Genomic DNA, 20,660 nt, shown 5'->3' with positions numbered 1-20,660 from the left:
GCGGGCCGGGGGTGTCGGTGCTGCCGGGATGGGGTGGGGCGGCGCGTGGGGAGCGGGTGTGCGCAGCCCAGGTGCGGCTCCGGTCCCGTCCGGGCGCTTTGGAGATCTCCGAGGAGGAGAGCCCGCGGCCTTTGGGCAGCCTGGCCTCGGGGTACGGGTGGGAATTCACACGGCTAACGAAGGGAATTGAGGAGTTCAGAGAGAGGACTCAGGGATGGTGACAAAATGCACATTGAAGGCAGCGTGGGAAGCGGGCAGCTGCACCTCCGCGACACTGTGCGCTGCACGAAGCAGGCGGCGGGGCCGGCAGTGGGTCTGTGAAGGGATGGCAGAAGACGCGAGGAAGGCGCATGCAGACCCACGTGCAGATCCAGGCACACGGGCCTGCAGACAGCCTGCTCGGCACAGGATCTGCGCAGCTGGAGCAGAACCGCTGTGTTTAAAGGTCCCAGGTACCGCCGGGACTGCAAGGAGTACGATCTGCTAGGTGGGGATGGAACTGCCCCAAGGCTGGCGCTGGGCGGATGGGGTGAGGACAGGCCCTCCCTCATCTCCTCTGCTCAGCGCTGCCCAGCTGCGGGCACCCTGCTGCCCTGCTACCCTCCAGGGCTGCACCAGCAGCGATAAGCAGAGCTGTGAGTGCCAAGGATAAGGCAGAGCTCTGAGCTGCCAGGGAAATAGTTTGCATTCCTGGAGCGGGAGCTGCAGGAATGCACTCACCGGCTGAGCCGCCCTAATGTACTGAGGCACAGCACCATCCTGACCTGTCGTGGCTGACAGACCAACCAAAGCCTGAGCGAGTCCCTGCTCCGGACCCTGAGGGCTGCGGTGCCCCTCAATAAATCCACTGAAAGTTGTGGGCCTGGGTGTGTGTGCTCAGACTTGTAACACTTCCCAAGCACTCGGGAGGTAGGGCCCAGATGTTAAGGAATGCACTGTGAATCAGGCTGTGACCAAACTGCTAGAAACCAAAAAATCCCCTCCTTTTCTAGCAGCTCCCTCGCAAGAACTCTGCTTAGCAACAAGGACAGCTCACAGGCCTGAACGTGGCACACCACCTCCAGTGAGCTGCAGCCCCCCCAGGCAGGCACATGTCGCCTGGTGCAGCCACCTCAGCCGGAGCTGAGCTGCTGATAAACACTGGACTCATGGGAGTGAACCCAGACGGTTGGCGTTTTCATGATCAGTGTGTCTGTGGTCAGTGATTTCGGTGGAGGCAGGCAGCAGCACAGAGCAGGGCTGGGGGACGGGGAGCGGCAGTAAATCACTCAGGAGGCCTTCGCTGCCTGCTGAGCTTCTAAGTGATGGATAGCACTGAGGCACAAGGGGAAAACAATCCCATCTGTCAAACCAGCCCCTCTATCTGGCCTCTCTGAGCCTTGCTCTTCCATGGGGAGGCTGAGGGAAGAAACATCCCCAGGCAGGGCTGTTTTGTGTTCCCTTTGCAGAAAAATCAGCAGCTGAAATGTGAACTGTTGATGACTATGACCAGAAGCAGCTCTGAGTGCAGGGACTGCTGTGCTGTGCTGTGTCAGATGGGTCAGGGGATGAGGAGCTGAGGGCAGGACAGCCCCAGCAGGTATTCTGTGCTGAGCAGGTTTCAGCTTGAGCCACCAGTGGCTGACAACAAAAGTAACTGACTCTTAAGGGACTCCATCAAAATCTAGGAGCTATGAGGTTAAGCCCACAGCTCAACTAAAGCCTGAGCCTAAGTGTGTGATTGCCCCGGAAAGGAACTGCTGGCTACACCGAGCTCCACGCAAGGGAGAGACAGTGGCACAGCACTGCTCTGAGAGCAACGGAGCCAGCCCAGGACTGGAAACTTCCCTCACTCTTTGCAGTGTAGAAACGAAGAACAAAGAGCAGTGTGAGGTTTTGTTTCCCTTATTTGGCATCGGCTTGTGGAAATCCTCAAGCAAAACCTAGAAGATTGGGTCAGTGCTTGAGCTCAGAGGAAGAGACCTGAAAAGCCACAGATGTGAGGCCAGGCTCCTCCGACCCCAGGACAGCTGGGAAAGGAAGCTCACATAATGCAGTGACTGTGTGCCACGGAGGGTATCCTCATAGATCTAAGCTGCTGCTCCTGAAAGAGCTCCCAGAGTTCTCCCACTGCTTTGCTGGGAAAGGCCATTTCTTCAGGTTGTGGTTGCAGTCAGGAGGATGAGAGGCAGCAGCACTCAGATGGGACTCATTGTTCCATGAAGTCCAGGAATTTCCACGTGCAAAGCTGCAAATTCCCAACTCCTTGAGCTGGTGAGCTGGATCACAGCAGGTGTTCGACACCTTCCTGCCCACTGGCTTCATTCAGAGCACTGCTGGAAACTGAGCGAGCTGAGATGCTTGGGCTTAGATTCAGTGGTTACCACTTTTGTTTCAGATGTTAAAACAATAAGCAGCAGAGTTGGTACTGAACAGCAGATCCGCATTTCTTTGGCTTGAGAGAAGAAGAAAACGCAATGGCAAGTAGATGGATGGATGGCAGCATAAACTCCACTGCTTTTCCCTGGGAGGAATCTGTGATGTTCACAGGCAAAGCGCTGTGGAGAAGGGAATCATTCATTGCCCTCACACCACTTCTCTCCTCCTCACCCAAGGATGCGCAGTGCACCTTGTGAAGGCAGGCTCCTACCCAGCACAGTGCAGACCTTGCTCATGCCTGCCATTTCTTCCTGCAGACCACGCTGAGGCCCCTGAGAGCTTTAGGAAACAAATCCTTTGGTGGGACAGAAGTATTTTGGAATGCAAGTATCGACTTTGGTATAGAAGTATCTATTTTCAGCTTTCAAAAACAAAGCAAGGAAGAATCTGTGACTTCGCTCAGATCAGGACTTTTTCCGACTTTCTTTTGTAAGGGTCGTGCACTCATTTTTTGCCACTGCATTTTTATCTGTGAGCTAACATCTGTGGGATGTTTTACCGCAGGGCTCGCAGGAGCCCTCACCTCGGGGGAAGCAGCCTTCTTGCTGAGCTGCCGCACTGACACCCCTGACCTTCACAGCCATGCAAAGTACATTTCCTTCCTATGCCAAAGGATAAAATCAGCTGTGGGAAGAACAATGCATGCAGAGAGCAGGCAAAACCCTGCTGAAGACGTTCAGACACTGAACGATGAAGCTGCACTTGGCCTCGCTCCAGACTCTGTACGCATGAGCACGCGCTGTGATTATGAGCTCCTGTGGACAGGAATCACAGCCAAGCAACTTACAGGCATTTGTTTTGGGGTCTGACATGCCGTGGTTTCGGTGAGTGTAAAGCAGCAAGGTACCGCTGAAGTTCTGTGCTCATGTTTATTCTCAGTGGGTTTTAGGCTAGGGATACTCCTAAGCGAACAGATGATTAACTTGAACTTTCTATTAGAATGGAGGTGTAATGCTACACTGCCTCACACACCCTGATGCTGCAATTAGGTACCAGCCCAATTTGTCATAGTTCTTGTGAGCTTTGCAGCCCATGCCTATTTAGGAATGAAGGGGCTCGCAACTGATGTCATGCTACAAGGCCAAAATGTGTGTGCTTACTCGAATTGACTATTATAAATACAGTCCCTGGAAGAAAAGCCAGTGCTCATCTATTCCACGTTAGCTCCCATGGGCTAGGCTTATGGATTGCAGTGTATTTGCTCATGGTGTACAATGCTGACCACTGCAGCACAGCCACCCTCCGCCTGAACACACAGCATGAAGGCAGATTTGTCGGGAAGATGCCCTGGGAGAATGGCTCGGGCTGAAACACAGCACTGATCACAGTGGAGTCTTTCTGTGCAGCAGACAAGTTGCTTCCCTCTCCTTGCAGTGGTGCAGCCAGCTTTATCCCTCACAAAGAATGAGGCTGTTGGCTTACTAGCACTGGGTCTGGGGCTCCCTACAGTGGATGACCTTGGATCACGTGTGGAAGGACAACACTGAGGGCTGATGGGCAAATATGTCTCGAGCCTTGGTAGCGATGGAAGCACTGTGCGTTTCAATACAGCAGTGTACCCTTTTCTAGAGAGAAAGAGAAAACAAGTATTTTTTTTCTTTTTCTTTTTTTTTTCTTTCTTCTTCCGTGGAAAGCCTTAGGCTCCTCCAGGGTATGTGTGGTGGGGGTGGAAGGAGCTGGTGGCAGCAGGGGAGCTAAGGCCAGAAGACTGTGGGGCAGGAAGGCCGCTGCCAGGAACTTTGTCAGCATGGAGAGCCCATACCTCAGCCTCCACCTTTTGAAAACTCTGCTGGAATGCATCATTTTGGAGATGTTGTTCCCCCTCACAGCTGCCCCAGGGGCCTCTGCATTCCTCTGGGAGGCCTGCCCTGCCTGCCTCCTCTTGCTTCCCTCCAAATTTAACCCCCAAGGAGCTCAGGGCAGGAAGGGCCATGCCAACCCCGGAACCCCATGGCCTGGTGCAGGGCCCTTCATGACAAGCTGCTGCTGTGGGGTGAGCAGTGCTTCTCCATAGACATAGGGCTAAACTCCAGGGCAGGTAAAATTTAGGGCTGCTGAGGTGCCCTGCCTGAGCAGCCACCCTCTGGAGCTTTGTCCTGCTGTGCCACATGTAGCCCAGCTGCTGGATGAGGAAAATGCCTGTGGCAGAAAAAGGAGAAATCACACCACAGGGACAAAGCTGTCCTCTGCCAGGCTCCTTGCCCCTGCCCCAGCCAAGCCCAAGAGGAAGATGAGGAGGCTGTGGCCCACCTGAGTGTGTGCCTCCTGAGCCCAGAACAAGGGCAAGAACAGGGCCCAACTGATTTTTTGCTTCCTTCAAACTACAACAGCCTGTTTACAGGGCATGCTCTCTGCAGTAAATTACACTAAGAGCCATTTAATTAGCACTAATGGCACAGAAGAGCCAGCGGCAGCCTAGGGACAGCTTTCTGGGGCTGTAAAAATGCTTCAAGCAGCTAGAGTAGTGCTGGGAAATCACTGAGAACCCATCAGGAGCCCTGGCAGAAGCAGATAAAGCAGATACCACGAGCACACGGTGTGCATGTCATCTCCATTTTCCCTCAGCCCAGCAGGCCAAAAGCTTGCTTTTGGTGGCTTCAGAGTTATACCTACATACCATAGGTGGCTTTGTTGGTTTTCTTCTTCCTTACACCTACTTAATGAACATGAGACAATTTGGTGTTTTTTTGTTCTCTACTAAAAATAGCCTTCCATCGGAACAAAAACTCGTCTGGAGTTTCTAGCTCCATTTCTAGTTTCTAGCTCCATTTCCCTGCTCTTTATCAGCGCACTAACACAAACAGCATGGTGACCTGCTCAACATGCATGCGTGGCCTTTAGTAATCCCAGGCTGGAGGAGCACCACACGCCGACGACATCCTGCCATTAGTCATCAGCTGAGTGTGGATTTGCAGGGCTGAGTGGATACAGCCAGTGCATCCACCCGCTCTTCTGTGCGTGTCCTAGAAGGATCCCTCTGACTAACAGATGTTTTTGAATACTCTTTCACATGGGAAAATTGGGAAGAACATCTTTTTATTGCACCCTTGCTATTTCATCCAGCCACGTGGATCTCCAGGGATGGAGACGTACTTAAGAAAAATATTCACTTCTGAAAGCTTCTACAATTTTTTCACAGTACTTTCTTGGCTTAGCCAGCCTAGCAATGCATGCTTGTATTCTTATTTTGCAGCAATTAGTAAGATTTGCTAATTATTATTGCCGAGTATTTGAAAACAATTGATTTCCCTCTGTAGCAGAAAATAATTTCCTGTTACACCAGTTCTCTTAATTTTCTTCCAGAACAAAACCAGGCCAGCAGTGCCAGTGGTGTCATGCTGCTGTTACTAAATCGCTCTATTTTCTGCCTTGGTTATTTGTCCTGTGTTTATTATTCCAAAGCAGTGCGCCTTGGATCCCCTACAGCTGTTCCAACTGTATGTATTCAGCACCCTGCTGGCACCACGCTGAGTGGCTGGAGAGAAACTGCCATTGCTCAGCAGCCTGTGTTTCTTCTGGCAGCGGAAGGTGGATGTCTTGAGAGAACCTTGGACCTTTCATGCTCTCTTCTGGCACATGCAGGCAGCTGCTCACAGATAAGGAAGTTCAGAGCCCTAGGCGTGACTGTAGGCTCTTCTCTTGCGCCCAGCCCAGAGGGTGTAGCTACAGAGCCTCTGGTAAGCTTCAGCAGGACACGAGGTGTGAAGGTCCAAGTTTGCATCTGATTAGCACCACATGCATGCAAAATTAAGACTTGCACAATTCAAGGGAGCAAGCACGAAGGCATGCATTTCTATCCGTGTAACTATATAGATGCTGTTGAGAATTTTGTTGAAGATGTGGCTCTTAAAAGCACTGTTACATCCCAAATGTCCCAGGCTCATCACAAGCACAAGCATAAAGAATGTGGATATTCAATAGATTCTACTCCAGCTTTTTCTATTTATGTATTCCTTTGCTGAGCGAACGATTAGATAGCCTAAAATGGAGCGCAAATTGGCATGGTGCAGGCAGATGAGCACCAAAGGAAAAGACCCCCATGTTCAATATCACAAGGTGTGAGATTCCTGTGATCAAAAGCTCTCACAGGTGTGAGCAACACTCAGCTGACAACAGCTACAAGAGCTCACTTGTCTGCAAGCTCTCATGGACAACGCAGAGGCCTGTACATACAAGGAAAGCCAGCAGGATTTCTCTCAGTAACTTTGCAACACAGAGGCAAAAATACTCAGAATTGGACACCAACACTTCATAATCCCAGGAAAATGTTTGCTTTCAGCTGTTGAAACACTCTGACTACACAGAGAACTGGAGCTAATTTTATAAGGAAGATGGTGCTGGTGAGCTGCTCCCCAGGGCCAAAACCAGACCTGCACTTGCCCAGAACAAATTTGCCCTGCCTAGCGCTTACTTGAATGAGGAAAGAGCTGCAAGAAAATGCTTTGTGTGACTTGGGGCCTCCTGGGACAGGTGGGCTCGGTGAACTGTGAAATGCTTTATGGTACCAGTAGGTCAGTTTATTCAGGAAAAGGGAAAAAATCCCACCTTTCCTCCTCATGTCATGGATGCAGTCACCATTTGGATTCTGCTGGCGTATCTGCCTTCACATCCAGCATTTCTCTTACAGTGCAGTGCTCTGATACAAAATTAGCTCAGATCATAATAGGGAGGGGGGGACTAAAAAAAAAAGTGGAGCAGAAAAAGCATCCAGCAGAACAGTGTGTGCGCTGTTAAAATTCAGTAAATATATAACTTTTAAGCCAACACCCTTTCTATAAACTGTAAGAAGTATTGCAAAACAGAAAAAAACGCCTGTGATTTCTCTCCCCTTCCTTGCTTACAGCAAGGCTTTTAGAAAAGCCCTATAAACTGCAGATTTCCCAAGGAAAGAACAACCAGCAAAGTGCTAACATTCTTTTTAGTTCATGTCAATTGCAAAAAGCTTAGAGCAGAGGAATAGTCTGTGAGGCTTCACACTAACCAAAGGCAGACAAAGAAGAGAGACTGCACGACCTACATTATCTGTAGAATTTTCGCCCCCAGAAGAAACAAATAGGCTTTACAAAGTCAGATTAATAAAAGCTAGATGCTAGTTGTGAGGCATTACTTTAATCTGGTAAATCAGAGACAGATAATGGATTTCATTCTTTTCATCAAACCTCTGTTTTTGGACTCTGTTGATGGGCATGGAAAAAAGAAATGCTTGTTCAGCAATGCCCCTGCAGAGCCTTTTGTGTGGAGCACAGGTAGGGCACCCTGGCTAGAGCTGCAGCACTGATCTTTAATGTGACAGAAAAAGCCCTACTACCTCACTGCAAAGCAGCACTGGCACACAAATATCATCTCAGTCACCACAGAGAGCTATGAACACTCATTCTTAAGAGCACATTTATCTGGGCTGTGATGTCATCCAATACACTGCACTGTCCTATCATGGTTTTGGGGTAGGAAGTGAGTGACATGATGCAGAAAATACATCTTCCATGTAACGGACCTGTTCCTTGGCTTTCCTGGAGCAGTTTGTGCTGGGCCCATCCCACTGGGTTTAGCAAGTCTCTCACATCTCCCTTGGCTCATCTCTTCATGGAATAACAGCAACACCCTATCCATTTTAACGTGTGGGATTAGCACTGTGCAATTGGACTGACTGACACCAGCACCTTCTCTTTTCGCTTCTCAAACATCCCCTCTTAGATTTAAAACTCCCATCCTGCTTGCCACAGAACTCTTCAGGTGTACACAATCTGTGACAATGTTTTACATTGCCTTCAGCACGCAGATACATCTGTACCATAACACAAGTAACAACTGTAAAATAAATGGCAGGCATCTGTGTAAATTATTCTGAAGAGGGTTAACAATAGCCCACAGCTTGAATCAGTCCAATCTAGGCACAGAACAAACTTGTAAGTCCCAATTATCGTTAAGACAAATGGCAGTCGTGCTTCAGATCAGGTCAACATCATGAAAAATTTCAGCAGGTATCAGGACAACCACAAAGCTCTGCAGCTGGCACCTCTGCCATCCTTCAAACACACACTCACTGGGGGATTAGGCTCTGTCAGACTTTCCACATCATCTCTCACATTCCCTGTTTCAAAACCTTGTTGTATCCTCTGGGCCTCACTGAATTTCACCTTACTGTAAACACACTAGTGTGACTTCTGACCATACACTTCTAGTGCCAACGCTGTTTGTTACTTTTCCTTCCTTAGTGTCGAGAGTCCATTCCACATTTTTCTTTCTGCCTGGATCAAAGTGAAATCTACGATTCACTTCTTCCTCCTGCAAGAGCAAATATAACCAGTACTAACAGCAGTAAACATTGTGGTCTGCTGCTCAGCCCTGTAGTGACTGCAGCTTTTGTTTAAAGGCATCACAGGGCTGCTGGGCTTACAACATCTTTCTTCATCCTTGAAAATATTACAAGGTGGGGTTTTTTTTTTACACCAAACATGTCACCTTTCCCCAAAGAAAATCTGTTTGAATGGTTCCATAGGGAGCGTTAAACTTTTATACGGAAAAGGCAGGAATGTGCTTGGGCTACAAATTTTACTTTAAAAGATCCCTTTCACAGTCTTTCAGGGACTTCTGAACAGGAGTTTTATCAATTTATAACAACATATATGTCAGGCAGACATTGGAATTCAAATTATTTTAACTCCAACTAAAGGCCTGTGTTTAAATGTCTGAATGCATTCCTTTGTGGCTAAGATTTAGGGAGTCTTAAAACTGCAAAGACTGTATCTTCATTATAAATATTCTATTTCTTAGTCATTCTTGCGTCAAAGGGCTGCTGAAGAGAAAATGTGCAGCAGTGTGGTCCAGAAGGAAGCAGAAGTCAGAAAAGTTTTGTTGCACATTTAGGAAAGTATAGCGCCTACTCTGCTCACTGAGCCTGAAATCTCCATTATGTAGCTAGATCTTTGCTACCAAATGCACAAAACCAAATTAATTTCTGGCATTCCTTAGCGCTGACACTTCAAAGAATCTATCTTGATCTTACTTGCTCAGGATCCATTAGACTTAAATATTGTTCAGTGGGAGATCTTTGTTGGTTTTTGTTTAGTCTGACGCACGGGATGGCTGTTGGACTGGAGGGTTAACAGACCTCTATTTGACTAGCTCCTTGTCTTAACTGTTAGAAGGGCTCATAAAGGGCTGATCTTAATAGTTGTTAAAGAAGAGGCGTGCTCACACAGAGAACCCTGTAATGTCTCTTTTGAAAACCTTTTTCAAGCACTTGCTAAAGACAGTAAGCATTTCCACATGGATGTAACAGTAATGCAGTGTGCAAATAATATGGCTGGAGTGAGGCATGAAAAAAGCTTTGTGTTTTACAGACATCTGATTTTTCGAAATGTGTCTGCTAGTTCTACTTAAAGAACCCCTCAGAAATAAAGCAAATGAACAAAAAACCAAACCAACAAATGTTATTTGAAGTTTTACGATCTAGGCACTAGAAGAAATAAGGGTGGAATCAAAAAGCACAGCAGCTGCCTGTACGTAGTTGCCTTGTCTCTTTCTCAGCTGCCCCCAAAGTCTCTGGGATGGCTCATGAATGGGAAGTCTCTTCATTTGGTCTGTGCAGAAACAATTGTCGGCACTTTGCGAAATTTGACTCTCTCATGTTTGAACCAACAAAAATATGCCAGCAAGTAAGGAGGATCCTGGCTAAGGCAGGGCTCAGCTAAATCATCTGACTGTTTTCTTGGCTTGCCTCTGAAATGCATGTGAAATAGATCAAATCACTCCATTCTGGCTATTTATTATGAATAAAGCTGTTAGCCAGTGCTAATTTACACTAAGTTACAAGAAAATGTTGTTACGAAAAGTGCTGATTAATGGTAGGTTATCTAAATGTGAGACAGGTGGAGCAAAGATGGACTGACACCTAGCATTTGGTGTAGCACACACTCAGGGCAGCTGTTTAGTTCTGGAATCATGCCTCTGCATTTGTCCAAGCCAAATTTCAAATAGGATAGATTCCTATTTAGTTGACCTAAACCCCATGTGCTTTATAACACTTACATTCTATTGCAATTACTTACTTACTATTTCCTTCTCATTCACCCAGAGAATATGGACAAACAGCATCTTACCATGACTTGATACGAAACTTTAATTCTGTACATTCCTCCTGTTGAAATGAATATTCAGCAGCAACCTAATTTTGTTAACATTTTTCCCCCACTGTTATATGAGATTTAAATAGCCATCATTGGTACTTTGATTGCTTTCATCCTGAAAGATTCCAGTTCTCTTTCACAGCCCAGCAAAGCCTTACTCTTGCACTAAGAAGTTGATAAGGGCAGTTCTTGGAGACAGAAAGGCCTTTTTAATGGTTCGTCCCTGGAGATGCTTGGCTCCAAGTTCACTGTGAAGAACTATCGCGTGGACTTCTTCAGCATTGCGGGCTGCTTGCTGAGGCACAAAAACTTTGCCGCAGGCTTTGTTATTGATCTGGAAAACACAAACATGAGAACAAGAAAAGACAGAAGTTACCAGGCTGATTTATACACTTTCATCTCCTGAATGCAATCCATCTCATTATGTGTGGTGAAAAAAGTGGATCAAGCTGTCTTTTGCCTCAGTACGAAACTTTCTAAGCAGAGGATAAATTTTTTCATACTTCCTGGCCCTCTAGAATAGCATAAGAGAATAAAAATTTGACTCAGGATACTCAAGCAAAATTTAAGAAGTAGACACAGGAAGTGTAATTTTTTGAAGATAGCAAGCATCGAGTGACTATGTAATGTGGTGATCTTTTAAGCTTGAAAACAAGATAGTCGCACAGGCTGAACAGACAGCGAACAGAACGGCTGGGATTCTCTACAACTAAGTAATTCCTTCTATTCAAGTGCAAGATATATTAAAAATATTTGTGGCTGAAAAGATATATCCAAAGGATTCTTCATAACTCATTAAAAAAAATTTAAAAAAAAATAAAAAAAAAGGCTTTAGCTCATTGTAATACTGTATTCTTACTAAAAGCATGACTCATTAAGCCAACCCAACCACAAAGATGACAACCCTTCTTAAGGTAATGCCTTCCTGTGTCTGGCTGTTTTCAGAGCAATTCCCACACTAGCTTTGCACCAGCGAGGCAGAACCACTTAAGCACAACTAAGTAAGGCCTTCAGTAGGAATCACCTCAATGCAAAATGTGATCTCATGATTACTTTCTGTCGTCCATTCAGACCACATAATGTATGTGGTCCACTGAGTCCTACTGAGTACCTTTTCTGGAAATAACATAAAATTCACAATTAAAAAAGCTTTCAGGTGTATATGAAGTACCTTCTACGGATCAGTGTAAATAACACTAATCTTCCATTTTAGCATATTAAATAATGTGAAATTTTTAATCCAGTTCAATCAAATTACTCTCTTGCTTGAGAATCTCCTGCAGATACTGCAGATCTTTGCCAGCTGGACACCACTGTAACTATTTTTCAATCACCTGAAAGTAATATGTTTTGCTTCATACATCTTGGACATAAAAATGCACACAGCTCATTGTTTGTTTTTTTTTTATCCAGGATTAGTGGATGCAACATACCACCAATGGGAGACACTTGCTTCAGTTACCTGATTTGTATTTTATTTAACACTAAACAATCTGTGCAGTTCTCTGAGAGAGGAAGATGAGAAAGCCTTTTAAGGAGCAAGATGAAGCCTCAAATGCAGCTGGGATGAGTCATTTCTGTTTTTTTACTAGCCTTGACATTGATTTGCAGTGATAATGTAAGTAGACCTTCAACTATTCTTTCCTGCATCCATAACTTGCTATCCTAAAAGTGTGTCTGTCTGCTAAGCTTTGCCTTTGGTACCTTCTGAGAAACAAATCCTTTAAAAAACAAGAGCATTTCACTTTTAGAGCTACCACGACAAAAACACACAAGTAGTTCCTTTTGACTTGACGCTTCAGAGAAGAAAAATATTCCACAAGAAAAAAGAAAATGGTAAAAGTCAAACCTGGTACAGCTTCAGTGAGAAGATGAGGCAAGCCTGTGGGCTTACTGCTAGGTCACACAGCCTGTTGTTAAAAACTAAGCCTGGTCAGTTACATGTCAGTCATTTTGTCCATGATGCACACTATTATGTTCCAGTGGACAGATGCTAGCAGGGGGAAAATTGGCACAACTAGCCTAGCTGGCGTTGTTCTCAAGAGACAAGACAACTGGGTTAGGTGAACTTAGCAAATAAATGACTCCTAGCAGCTGTGTTTTCCCAGAAATGTTGAGGAGCCTGAGCAGCCTGTCTGTGTGTGCCTTCCCACAGTATCTGCCCATACCTTCCCACACGTGGCACTGTGAATTGCATCAAACAGCAGACTGGTTCTGATTTCAGCACATATTTGCAGAATGGTTTTCATTATAATATAGCTATCGTGGTGCAGAGTCAAATATATCAACAGTGTTCCTAAAAACTTGTTTGCAGGTTTGATCACACGCTGTAACAACCACCCTATTCATGTACTCTTTTAGTTGAGGCGTTGGATTCTCCTCAGGACAAACATCTCTGGCTCTCTGCATCTCACTAGATCAGCAGTGTATCCCTTAACTTTGGGTAAAAGTGCCCGCTCAAAAAATGAGGGTGCTAGCAGTCTTATTTCTCTGAAAAACTTTCACAGAAAACTGCAACCTCAAATGAGGCTGAGTCCTTTCTTCTGCTGAGAAAGGAAGCTGCTGATTTCCCTTCTGCTTTTTTTGAGTTTTTTTAGAGCAGCCCCATTTATTCGCAATCTTTGGAGAAGTAAAAAGGAAAGTATCTATCCAGTTGTAGGCCTTCCTCAGTAGGAAGCAGTACAATGAGGCAAACTTAGCTTATGTTTGCAAAAAAGCAGTTTTAAGACTGCAGCTGTTAACAGTTCTGCACCACCTGCACAACGTGAGGAACGTTACAAGTGTGTTGACAAGATGAAATGCTGCAACTCCACACTCGGGTCAGATTTTTCACAGCGTTAACAATATATGTTAGGATGTAATGTAAGTGCAGGCAAACGAAAATTATTCAACTTCAAGATAGTATTTAGATCAACAAGTACACATGCATCTCCATTAAGAGAAGTTTAAATGTCATTCTTGTACGCAGTCTATACTGCATCAGTCAAGGGTGCAGAGAGTTGGTTCATTTTGCTGCCTTGGGTTAAATATGGAAAGACAGAACTCCGGCACGGACAGGAAATAATGAAGTATCTTGTGTCAAGAGAAATAAAACCATGTCTCAGCAGGCAAATTGCTGGCAGCCTGAGGCAGTTTGAGGTCTTGAGAAGAATAGGGTTGTGGCCCAAAGACTCAGCTTGACTGTGCAGCCTTGTGAAGAGACACTGGCTCTTTGCAACAAACCAGCTCCTCCGTACTTTGACTTTCTTGTTTTAAAGAAGGCAATTTATTTTTACAGCCATACAAAAGCCTGCAGTGGTCACATGACTGTAAAATATTCACATTTATAATGGTTTGTCACTGCTTTTCTGTATGGCCCGTTACCTCACTCTTAACGTAGCAAGCCAGGCGCTCCTACAGTCATTATTTTTAAGAAACATTCTCAGTCAAGAGAAACTTGTCTCTCTCCTCTTCCATTCATTTATTTCCTCAGGCCTAAGAAAGGTGTTTACACACATCAAAATCTTCCATGAATTGAGCATACAGAAGTTGATCATTCCCTTGTTAGAGGACTTCTACACGAGGCTATAGCTTTGACAAAGTCAATGAGGACAAGAAACAAAAGTAATTTTCACAATTATTGCTTAAAGCAAAATTTATTTTTATGTTTCTATTTTCTATTTTTGAGAAGGAAGTTTCAGTGTAAGCAGAAAAATATTAGTAATGCTTAGGCTTTCTTATGCTCAGTTGTACAGCCCTGAAAGCATTCAGGTCAGAATTTTCTTTGTGCTTTGTTGCAGTTTTTACTTCAAAAATCTATTTTAAAACATTTGCTTTAAACACAACTGCAAAGAAGTTCCTATAATTACACAATTTCTCATACATAGCTTCATCCTAAATTGAAACTGAAATTTAAGGTGTTTCCTAGCTGTACTGGAAGGCAAAGGTTTATTTTAATCTTGAGCAATGTAATTATATCTAAGTGAAGATTTGGTGGATATACGACTCTTTTACTGGTATTTGAAAACTACATACCACTTGCAAAATAAAATAAAATAAAAAGCAGAAAAATGACAATGAACATTAGCCTGAAGTCTGTTGTTAACCCAGACAGCACATGAGTCTTTGTCTTTGGTTTGGGAAAAGATGCCAACAACTGAAAGTCTCCTCCAACAGACACACTCTGTGGCCACTGCAAAGGATGACATTGAACATTAGAGAAATCAGCACTCTTAGCAGCATTTTCCATTCTGTTCAAGTGGACTGGCAAGACGTGAAGCTGTTTGCAAAGATACTTTTGATTAAGGAAACCTACAGAAACACAGCTTCCCCTAAATCTAACCAACTTCTTTCCTTCTGAAAAAAGGCAAAACAGCTAAACACAAATAACTGCACAGCCTACTTCTTTTACCCATACAAGCCAACAGAATACAACAGTTACAATAAAACAAATAAAATGCTTTGTTTCTGTTTCTCATACACACACATTCAGAGCACGCAGTTTTAAGTGACGGAATGCCACTTCTTCTGGAGACCTCTCATTCAAAGTACAGAATATCCAGAGACACACACACACACAACTGTTTATGTTAAAGCACTGACGCTGAGAATGTTTGCATGATATGAAAGATTTCCCTGGTGAGCAGTGAAAAAGACAGGAGCACTGCTGGTTTGTAAGATGCTGCTACGTAGCTGCAGACTATCAATGCCTGAGCATGGAGGACCTGAATTCAAGCTGATTGAGAATCAGCTAACAGAGCAGCTGAGACACTACCCATGAATCCCACCCACCTGACTCCAAGTGCCACAGATGCTCCAAGGCCTACAGAGGCACTCGCTGCTACTGTACTCCATGTAAAAATACAGCTTTATGATGCTTGCAGGCATGCTGAGTACTGACTAGATGGAGATGCAGGAAAAAAAAGATGGTAAACCACATTGCGTGTGCATACACACATTTTGGGAAATTACAGGTTAGCTAAATGTAGTTACAGGTCAACTCTTCTACTGAACTGCCAGCTCCTTCCATAAACCTCGGAGGCTTTAGAGCTCTAGTAGGATCTGGGATGTAATTCTAACGTTAGCAAAACTACCTATTTTTCCTAGACTTAATTCCTGGAAATGTGCTTTGTTGATATTTGCCATAAGTTCTGGGGTAGACAGAAAACATAGTTTGGCAAAAATTGAAACAACTAAAACCAGCTTGTAATTGGTTGCATTAGGCAACCACAGCACTACAGGTAGCACAAGAAATATCACTTCATTTCACATTTTTGTACAAAGTTAAGATCCTAAATGGTCTGACAGGAAACAAAATTTGGAGAAACCTGTATGTATTTGGTCATGGTTTCTGCTGTACTGGCCTTGCCCGCAGTCTGTCCAATCTCCACATACTAACATCCAGTCACTGAAAAAGATGTATATTTAGACTGTCTTCCTTCCAAACATACTATGTGCCTTTCACTTAGGAAACCGTTTTAATTACTCAGCACAACTTAATTGCAACTTCCACCCTATTTCACCTTTCACTGAGCCATATAAATATAGGGAACTGACTTCCACAAGAGCAGGGATTTTGTCACCTTCTCTGAGCTTACAATGCATTAATTGGCCCAACTGAAAATAAATGAAAAGCTCTTACCAGAACAGACATCTCCACTACATCTGGTGGTTGAAGGTATTCTGGGTCTACTTTGGGCCAGGACTGATGCAGCACATCAGCACCCCAGTCATGATGAGTACAAAGTTTATTCTCTATATGCGCCAAACCTGGAAAATGAAACACATTCAACCACATCATCATCAGATCATTCAATTTTTAGGATTTGTTTGATAAATAGGATGAGAACAAAGTTTACTTTGAAAGCAAGTTCCTTCAGGAGGAAATAACACTGTTTAGATGAGCATACAGCACATTTTAAACAGAAAGATACACAGCTGTGAAAACATTTGCCTTACACTATGTATAGCGACTCTAACATGAACACTGGGGGTACATTTTAGATTAGAATTAGTATTTTTTAAAAATCCACTTGAAGAATTCAAATGAAATATCAACCTAATTTAAGAAAACGAGCAGGGAAACATACAAAACCTTCCAATTGAGGAACTCAGTCAAAATAAGGCACAATTATGGCTTAATATTTTATCGTCTGTTGTATGCTGGGTGGTTTCCTGCAATGTGCTGGGTAGTTTCAGCTGCAAGTCAATCTACTCACAAGATGTAAATAATTTATTTGCTCACAAATTAAAGGTTTTATGTAAGTATACCTTGCACAGCTTGCTTTCTTTCTTATTTCACGTACATGCTGAAATAATTTACCCTTTGATTTTATTTAAAAATACTCTTAAAATGGCTATAAATGATCTCTTTCTATTAAACAGACTTTGCACTCCAAGACGATTCATTCCTGATTTGCAGTAGAATTAGTTGTAATTCATTCTGAAGCCACATTGTTTAACTGAATTAAAGCTTCTGAGTGGAATTTATGTTTGTCTACTCCAACTGTAGGGCAAAATAAAAAGATTTCACTGAAAATGCTGTCAAATATGCAGTACTGACTGCAAATATGCAGTACTGACAAGGATAGCTGTCGTGATTCTTTCCTACAAAGCCAGTAGATTTTTAAATTACAAACATGAGTAAGAATAAGGATTGAAGCTTTGTGTTGTTTTTTTTTTTAGAGCATATGCTTCCTTCAGAATTGCAGAACATAACAACCAAAGAGTATCTGACAACTCATCTGGTTTAAGGAAACTCCAGAAGATAAAGAAAACACAGCACAATAGCAGCCATTAGCAGCAGAAACATACACCATGCATAATGCACCAATTTATTTAGCTGGACTGTTTAGACTAATAGGGCGAATAACAGCAAACACAAACATAAAAAGAAGGCAACTTCCTCCGGAATGAAATCCACCAGATACTTGTCAGTGCTTTTTCAGACAAAGCGCTTCTGTAAAGCGACACAATGTTGCTGTTTTCTGAATCATTCAGAAGAGAGTGTGGTGGACTGCTGGGAGCTGTGTCTAATGGCAAGCAAGAATGACACAGAATGTGCACGTTTCCTAAGAATAACAACGAAGCCGCAATCTTTTTAGGTAAGTAACTGATTAAACTCTTCAGTGCATCTGGATTTGTGTGTTTCTGCCCTCTTGTAACAGTTGCTCAGAAACTGAAAGAGCAAAAGATAAGAAATCAAACAGAAAAAATCCACCCTTCACACTGGTGATTCATTATCACGTTGACTTTACAGATGACAGCTGCTAAATTCTTCCCCTTTTGGCTTCTGAACATACAGATGAGCTCATTTCTTTCCAACTGATCACATGCCTCGTGGCAGAAGCATGCATACTGGCCACTCCTTATTTTCCTGTTGAAGTGCATTCTTCTAGCTTTTTAAAAACCACTTTCTGATATAAGTTGAGAATCCCCATCTACATGGGCAGAAACAGGGTCATGTGGAGGAGCCTGTGGAGGCTGTCTTGTAAACTTACTAATAAAAAACAATTAACACGTATTCTGAAGCAGATAAAGCATGATTAAGCACTGTGTCAATCTCTAGGTTACTTTTCTTGCTACAAAATGGGCTATGAGATCACCCGTATTAAAAAAGTGCAAAAGTCAACAGAACTAGTTTCAGAAAACAGCTTGACAGGAAACCAAAATGAAGGTTTTACTTAGGTTGCCTGTTTGGCTTCCTGCCTTAAATTCACATTTTGCAAGCTGTACGACAGAAAATACAGTCATGATTTGTTTGGCGTTTTCAAAGTGCAACACGCAGGACCAGAAAGTTTGTTATCATAATTTAGATTTGCTGGCACACTGAGCAGGCCCTGGACAGAATTTCCTCCTGCCCTTCCACTTGATTCTGATACATTAAACAAAAGCACCATTTGAGATCTTAAGAACTAACAATTTCACAGGCCCTTGCTGCAAAAACTTGGGATACTATCTTCTTGTACTGGAAAGCACCTACTGAAATGCACATTATGAAGCAGTGTGCATTTTGCTTCCTGTTTATTGTCTTGTTTTGATTTTTCAGCTCTATCTTCTCTTGCAAACACAGGTCAAAATGCCAGCTGAGTGCACTTTCCACAGAGCTTACATGTACACCATTTCTGGGGACAGATCTTGTGCTCAATCCAAAGCCCTGATCCTGCAATTGGATCTGTGTCAATGGACTTTCACTAACTGGCACGCTAACACTGAACCAAGCTTTCCCCAGCCAGTAACTCACTGGACTGAAGCCTTCATTAACACTGCAGCATATTATGCTACTGTAAATGAGTGAGTTGACAGGAGGAGGAGAGAGGACAAGTCTAACAACATCTAAGCTCACGGCAACGTTTTATTAGCATGACGTGAGTCATTAATATTTCATTAAAATAATTCTTCCCCTGAGGTGCTGCTTGGGTGAAGGAGCCGACTGGCAAAATAAGGAGAGAATTAAGAAGAGCGAGGTGGAAGCAGTTGTCTATCATAAAGGCAAGGTAGGACAGTGAAGTACTTCTAGTCTTACAGGAAAAAAACATTGGCATAATGAGTCTGTTAAATTCTGGAAATGGTGCAGATAGTTTGACATGAAATGATGAAGGCAAGAGAAAAAGACGTGATTATGAAACAGACTGAGGAATGGCTGGTGTGGTGAGGGACAACGGCCAGCACTGAGAGCTTAACAAAGAAAAAAGGCAAGGAGGACGGAAGTCTTTATGGGAGATAAAGGGAAATTAATTAAGGCTTCTGAAACTACGCCACTATTGGGAGTTTACTTTCTAACAGGGGATAGAAGACCAGAGCAACAGCAGATGATGACTATGAGGACACATTACCCAAATGCTGATAACCTTTGGATTTAGCAAAATTGAAACAGTAAGGATCTACGTTAAGTAAAAATCCACCACATTAGCAGGCAAACAGATTCAGCTTATAAGTAGCTCAGAGCAGGAATTTCTAGCAGTTGGTAGAGATATCATCTGGATTAGTGCCTTCCTGGCCTCTGCAGCCCCTTCCAAGGATTGTTAGCTTTTACTTCATTCTTCACAGGCTCTTGTGGTAGAACAACTGCAGTGGTAGTTCTAATGTTGCTACGACAATTATACCATTACAATTTCCAATATTTATGTTTCATCTCAATATATCTTAAGATGGGTTTATCATGAGTATGTGTCTTTCATGCACCGTCCCTAATAAAAATTTAATAACGCACAATAAGCAGTTTCATATCCTCGTGTGGGCAGCAAAACACTGTACTACCACAAACAAACAAAAAAACCTGACTCAAATGGTGTCTGTATATTCCTCAGATACACGGCTTCAGGAAGGAAACAGATTTCCTCATCCTGTTACTGTTCATGAACTGCCAAGCTATCAGGCGGATGAACTCTTCCCGCACTGAGGGACTACGGTAGCTTTTACATTAATAAGTTGTAACACAGCATACACACTGTACAATTAAGACCATCAGGGTGACACACCAAAATACTGACAATGTCCTCTAAGCAGCAGAAAAAACTACTTCACACACAAAATCAAAAGACTCAGTTACAACTTTTTGGCTGCTAGAAGGTGAGGTACTTATGAAACCGTATCCAAGCAGCTCTTCCCTTCCCTTCAAACTAGAGATATTTGCTGCCAGTATTGAATTTCAAGCTTCAAACAGCTCACAAAAACGATCAAACTCTTTCTGCAACCTGATGCATGAAAACAAGGTGGTCATATTTAAATTGAATCCCATGGGAGAATAACTCTTCAGATGCAGAAGAGGAGTTGCTGTATTTTGAATCTACCTAATTCTACTCTAATTATATTTAAAACTTAAGTGCTACATGATGTCCTTGCGATATCAAACTGAAGTTGAGTTTGCAAGGCTCATCAACCAGCCAATAAAGAAAACAAACTGGATCAAAATGCTAAAATTTCAAATGAACTCTGATGCGATTCTTACAAACAAGGATAATATTATTATAATCAAAACAGCGTACCTCACTGATGCCAGTTAGACATTATTTAAAATGTCAAGCAAAGCATCTTTAATTACCACTTTAAAATAACTTTTTACACTTTCCTAATATTGTCATTGGTTGGTAATCCTTTAGATTGACTGATCTGCAGTTACATCCAACTGTATTT

The 20,660-nt window shown here is 43.4% G+C and overlaps 1 protein-coding gene across 2 annotated transcripts in view; it reads right to left on the bottom strand.

Annotated features, from left to right (window-relative positions):
* Positions 1–10,455: 10,455 nt before the first annotated feature.
* Positions 10,456–20,660, bottom strand: part of LARS2 (leucyl-tRNA synthetase 2, mitochondrial) — a 79,934-nt gene continuing 69,729 nt past the window's right edge. For both annotated transcript variants that reach the window (XM_042816769.1, XM_042816771.1), the window contains exons 20-21: positions 16,168–16,295; positions 10,456–10,881 (exon numbers count right to left, since the gene is read on the bottom strand). In XM_042816769.1, the coding sequence (XP_042672703.1) occupies positions 10,702–10,881; positions 16,168–16,295 (308 nt within the window). In that variant the 3' untranslated portion in view covers positions 10,456–10,701. The remainder of the gene's footprint in view (positions 10,882–16,167; positions 16,296–20,660) is intronic.

The sequence above is a fragment of the Centrocercus urophasianus genome, unplaced genomic scaffold (assembly GCF_019232065.1).
Source record: "Centrocercus urophasianus isolate 14NV4802_14NV808 unplaced genomic scaffold, USGS_Curo_1.0 seq_16, whole genome shotgun sequence".
NCBI classification, from domain to species: Eukaryota; Metazoa; Chordata; class Aves; order Galliformes; family Phasianidae; genus Centrocercus; species Centrocercus urophasianus.
Note: the sequence above shows the minus strand (reverse complement) of the source record. Positions and strands in the feature narration are given on the sequence as shown.